Raw genomic sequence first — 6,000 nt, forward strand, 5'->3', positions numbered from 1 at the left:
TTGAGATTTCATAGGGGCACCAGCCACTTTAGGGGTGGCTGGAGTTGCTTAACCCTTTTTAGGAAACAGGTCAAGTCCAGATAAGCTGATAGCTGGATACCGTCCACTTCAGCTCTGAAGCAGGAGAGTGCAGTGACTTGGACCTTGTGGGAGTTGAGTGACAACCCCTTCTTCATACCGTCCTGTAGGAACTCCAGAATCATGGGGGATCTTGGCTGTCCCTGGGAGTATCCCGCGGTCCTTACACCAGGCTTCAAATACTCTCCAGATCCATATGTATGACAGAGATGTTGAGAACTTGCACATTCGGAGCAGGATGTCAATCACGGCCTTCGAGTAACCGCGCTTCTTCAGGCGAGTCCTCTCAAGGGCCAGACCGTAAGAGAGAATAGAGATGGATCTTCGTGAAGAATCGGGCCCTGCCGGAGAAGGTCCCTGTGTGGAGGAAGGCACAGAGGGCTCTCCGCAAGGAGTCTTTGCATGTCTGCGTACCATGGTCATCTTGCCCAATCCGGGGCCACTAGTAGAACTAGTCCCCTGTGATGTTCTATTCTGCGGATGACCTTACCCAGTAGTGGCTATGGGGGGAAAGGCATACAGTAAGTCTTCCTCTGGCCAAGTCTGGATGAGAGGATCTATCCCTTGGGAGAGTGGATCTAGTCTGCAGCTGAAGAACCTGGGGACTTGGGCACTGAGATGGGTGGCCAGTAGAGCCATGGCTGGAAGGCCCCAGCAATTTACTATCAGTTGGAAGGCTGTGGCGACAGTGTCCATTCCCCCGGGTCCAGGCTCTCTCTGCTGAGGAAGTCTGCTGAGACGTTGTCTTTTCCTGCAATTTGGGAGGCCGAGATCCCTTGTAGGTTTATCTCTGCCCAAGCCATGAGAGGGTCTATCTCCAGAGACACCTGTTGGCTCCTGGTTCCTCCCTGGCGGTTGATATAAGCAACCTTTGTAGCGTTGCCCGACATTACTTGAATCGCTTTGCCTCGGAGTATGTGGCTGAATCACAGGCACGCTAGTCTGATTGCTCAAGCTTCCAGGTGGTTTATGTTCCATCCCGCCTCTTCCTTGTTCCATTGTCCCTGGGCCGTCAGTTCCTGACAGTGGGCTTCCCACCCTTGCAGACTCGCATCCGTGGTGAGCAAGATCCAGTTCGATGGGGATAGGTTTACTCCTCTGCTTAGATGGTCTTCTTGTAGCCACCACTGAAGCTGAGAACGTACTTCAGCTGGTAGTTGGAGGCCTATCCAGTAGTCCTGGGACAGTGGGTTCCAACGTGACAGTAAGGAGTGCTGGAGCGGTCGCATGTGGGCCCTTGCCCACGGAACAACCTTCAGGATTGATGCCATAAGGCCGAGGACTGGAAGATAGTCCCATACCTTGGGGCGTGTATTGGTCATCAGTTGTCGTAATTGTTCCATCAGTTTCCTTCTCCACAGGGGAGAGAGGAAGACTTTGTTCTGTTTGGTGTCGAAACAGGCCCCCAGGTATTCTAGAGATTGAGAGGGCTGAAGGCTGCTCTTGCCCGTGTTCATGACTCAACCGAGTTCCTGCAGTAGGTTCTTGACTCTGCTGGCCACCTGCCGGCTCTCTTCCGAACACTTTGCCCTGATCAGCCAGTCGTCTAGGTAAGGGTGTACCAAAATCCCTTCCTTCCTCAGTATTGCCACCACGACCACCATAATTTTGGAGAATGTTCTGGGGGGCGGTTGCTAGGCCGAAAGGTAGCGCTCTGAACTGGTAATGGTGACACAGTATTGTAAAGCGTAGAAAGCGCTGGTGATCTTGATGGACTGGAAAGTGAAGGTAGCCTTGGAGAGGTCCAGGGAGGTTAGAAACTCTCCTGGTTGTACTGCCATTATTACGAAGCGAAGAGTCTCCATGCGGAAGTGTAGTATCCGCAGATGACTGTTGACGTTCTTGAGATCCAAGATGGGTCAGAATGAACCTTCCTTTTTGGGAACGATAAAATAGATGGAATAGTGCCTCGTATTTTGTTGGGGCTTAGGAACCAGAGTTATTGCCTTCAGACTGAGTAGTCTTGTCAGGGTGGCTTCCACTGCCAGTCTTTTGGTGTGGGAGCGGAAGGGTGACATCATAAATTTGTCTCGAGGGATGCTGCGGAACTCCAGAGAGTAACCTTCTCGAATGATGTTTAGTACCCATTTGTCCGACGTGATCTTGACCCATCTTTGGAAGAAGAGGGCAAGTCAACCCTCTGTTTCCTCTTCCTGTGGATGGGTTGGCCCATTCTCATTGGGGAGCACGGCTGGAGCCTGCCCCCAGGCCTGTTCCTCTCTTGGTCTGTCTGTTCCGAAAGGGCTGAGACCTTCCGGAGAGGCAAGGTGCCTGGAACTGCGAGTTCCTGTAGGGTCTAAAGCATTGCAAGCCTCTGCCCTTGGTTCTTCTGGGGGAGGGGCGCTGAGATCTTTTACCCCTGTCTTCCGGTAGCCGAGGCACTGGGGATTCACCCCATTTGCTGGCTAACTTCTCCAATTCGCTTCCGAATAAGAGAGATCCTTTAAAGGGCATTCTTTTTCTTTGCTCTAATTCTTAACACTATTCTAGTGTGTGGGATAGTGTCCACATCTGCTAGGAGACGGAGAGATACTAAAGAGCTGAGGCTACTGCAAGGGTATATCTAGAGTGACGTCAGCTTTGAAATCTGACTCAGTCTCCCATCTGCTAGCAGAAGAGCACATAACCCACTGGTCCCGAGTCCATCTGGCTACACGCTAATAAAATGCAACGTAGTTCTATACGTCTCCAATCCCGGAGGAATTTCCCCATCCTCCAGGGAGTAAGGATCGCCTTCATCATCCGTGCCATCTGAGTCCCCCATCAGTGTGACCCGCAGCAGGTCTAGATGTACTCTGATGCTCACTCACGGCAGCAGCCGTGCGGGGATCCGCAGGCTGCAATCCTGAACGCTTAGGTTTGGCCAGGGTTGAGGACTTCGCCTGAAGAAAAGACTGCAGTCCTTGAAAAAATTCCACCCAAGGAAAGGCAGAGGGGTCCATGGCAAAACCAGGGGGGCGTCGGTCCTGCACTCACTGAGTTGCCTTCCCCTACTGACAAACCAGTTAGGGGAGCCCCAAAACCAGGTGAAACCAGGTGAAACCTCTGACAGGTCTCCCTCCAGTCCCATTCCCGCATCATGCTGGGAAGGACCGGGCTTAGCAAAATCAGCCGGAGACCACTCTCCCTGAGCCTCCAAGCAGCGCTGACACAAGTTAGGGGGAACGCCGGGCTGAGATGGCTGAATACGGCAAGCAGCTCAAAGAGAAAGGCGCCTAGGCTTCTTTGTTACTGGCGCCATGGATAAACACCCACTAGCAGCACGCTCCCAAAGGTGTCCAACAATCGTGTGCCCAACTGCACATTCACACAAATGAGCCAGGACAGAGTGCCCAAAAACGAGCTTTGGCAATAAGGGCACATTACGGATGCCCAAAATGTAGGTGCCCAATACGCAGTCCAGATAGCCACCCACCTGAGTGCCCATCCAGGCGCGCAAACGCTAACCAACGTCAGACGCTGTTTTGCGGCAGACTTGCGAGTAGAAAAGCGTGCAAACATCACCACGGCCTACCACACAGCATCTGAGCAAAGCTTGAGAGCGGGGCCTAGCCAAAAGGTTGTTCAACTCGCCACGACTCCCCAAGCTACCTGGAGGTGGTATCAAACATCGGATCGGCACACCATGGCTCAGAGACCAGGAGGAGTATGGAATCCCTCACTCCTTTTTTTTTATATTTACTCTTTACCTGAGCTCAGCCCATCCTGGCTAGTATAGAGTCGGTCTCCAGCTGTGGGAGGAGAGAGCAAAGGTCTTCACCTCCACGCTTGGCTTCCTGAACCTGCTAGGCTCTCAGTTGTTTCTCTCTCTACAGCTAAGTCCACACAGGAAAACCAGCTACCGGACTGAGGCACTCTAAAGAGGGAAGGATCTGCAGATATCACCTCAGGACAACTCGACTGAGGGAGGGACCATATGGTATCACCTCAGGACAACTAGACTGAGGGAGGGACCATATGGTATTGCCACAGGAGAGTGGGGCGAATTAATTTTCTTTCTTCTTTTCTCATTCTAAAAACTTTAAGCAATCCCCAGTAGGGAAATGCACATCCATCATCTGCTGGAGACGGAGAACACTGGTAGGCTGTCAGAGATGGGTATATATACTGTGATATCAGCTTTGCTCTGTTGACATCTGCTGGAAGAGTTGTATAACCCGCTGGTCGTGGATTAACCTGTCTGAATGCTAAGAATCTGAGTTATATTTCTCCTACATTCACAGAAAAATACACAGCTGCAGTTCTCAGGGGAGTGGTTCTGATGGGTGGAAGGCTAGGAGTGAGGTTCGACTGCTGACTCCAAGCATAAAGCAGAGGGATATAGGGGTCAAACGTTATGAGAAGAGCATGGGAGAGAGTCAGAGGTATTCCAGGTGACAGAGAGAGAGAGAGAGAGAGAGAGAGAGATGTACAAACAGCAGATAAAAGCAGATTATAAAATCTTTCTACAGACCGGTAAGACATTCACTGTATCCGGGGGTGAAGAGGGAATCCCCAGGAGGACAGAAAGAGAGAGTGGAGTCTGTCAGAGGAGGAGGAGGAGGATGAAGACGATGCAGAGTCTGTACCATAAACACTATGGGCCACATTTTCTCAGCTGCCCTTTTGTGAGGTAAAAATAGACTTCACTCCCCTACACCAATTACATCCAGCTAAATGGATTAGTCCGTAGAGCCTACACTCGCACTTTCATAACTTATGAAACCCTTGGAGGTTGTACTTCTATGCAGGGGGCTGTTCTTGGGGCTGATTGGCCCTTTTAAGCAATGATGGCCCCCCCAGTCCTAGGGTCACTATCACGTGTTGGCTGGGGAACATTCAATGCCATGGTATTTTTCCTCGTGGGGACATTTACTGTGGCTATGTGACTCCCTGTGGTATTTTTCCCTCCCGGCTCAGTGAATGACCCCCTAAGTCCATACCTGGGTCAATAAAGAGTGAAATGATTTGCCCAATGTCTCAATGAGCATCACTGGGAAAAGCGGGATTTGAATCCTGGCTTCCCTGGCTTTCAACCTATTGTTCTAACCACCAGGCCACTTCTCCACTTTCCTGAGGTTTTAAAAATGTAAATAATGCAAGTCTTACCAACTGAGCTCAGGGTCTCATAATTCTCCTTCATCACCTCCCAGTAAAGTTCCTTCTGCCCTTCATCTAAATACCCCCACTCGTCCTGGGAGAAAGAGACAGCGATGTCCTGAAACGTCACCGGCACCTGAAACACAAGCCAGAAACACTCAGGGACATGTGGAGGGGCTCAGCGTGCATTAGATCTCAGCTGGATTTGTTCTCCTTATGGAGGAATTAGAACATAAGAACTTAAGACTTGCCATACTGTGTCAGACCATAGGTCCATCAAGCCCAGTATCCTGTGTCCAACAGTGGCCAATCCAGGACACAAGTACCTGGCAGCATCCCAAGGATTAGGTGGATTCCATGCTGCTTATCCAAAGAATAAGCCGTGGATTTCTGCAACTCTCCCTTAATAATGGTTAATGGACTGTTTCCTCCAGGAACTTATCCAAACCTTTTTAAAACGCAGCTATACTAATAGCTTTCACCACATCCTCTGGCAACAAATTCCAGAGCTTAATTATGCATTGAGTAAAAAATTATTTTCTCTTATTAGTTTTAAATGTATTACCCAGTAACTTCATTAAGAACATAAGAACATAAGAAAATGCCATACTGGGTCAGACCAAGGGTCCATCAAGCCCAGCATCCTGTTTCCAACAGTGGCCAATCCAGGCCATAAGAACCTGGCAAGTACCCAAAAACTAAGTCTATTCCATGTAACCATTGCTAATGGCAGTGGCTATTCTCTAGGTGAACTTAACAGCAGGTAATGGACTTCTCCTCCAAGAACTTATCCAATCCTTTTTTAAACACAGCTACACTAACTGCACTAACCACGTCCTCTGG

The 6,000-nt window shown here is 50.1% G+C and overlaps 1 protein-coding gene across 3 annotated transcripts in view; it reads right to left on the reverse strand.

Annotated features, from left to right (window-relative positions):
- The window catches only part of LOC115083657 (oocyte zinc finger protein XlCOF6-like), a 48,577-nt gene extending 43,356 nt beyond the window's left edge, over window positions 1–5,221 (reverse strand). For all 3 annotated transcript variants that reach the window (XM_029587607.1, XM_029587606.1, XM_029587605.1), the window contains exon 1: window positions 5,167–5,221. In XM_029587607.1, coding sequence (XP_029443467.1) covers window positions 5,167–5,200 — 34 coding nt within the window. In that variant the 5' untranslated portion in view covers window positions 5,201–5,221. The remainder of the gene's footprint in view (window positions 1–5,166) is intronic.
- Between the last annotated feature and the right edge of the window lie 779 nt (window positions 5,222–6,000).

The sequence above is a fragment of the Rhinatrema bivittatum genome, chromosome 2, assembly GCF_901001135.1.
Source record: "Rhinatrema bivittatum chromosome 2, aRhiBiv1.1, whole genome shotgun sequence".
Lineage (NCBI taxonomy): Eukaryota > Metazoa > Chordata > Amphibia > Gymnophiona > Rhinatrematidae > Rhinatrema > Rhinatrema bivittatum.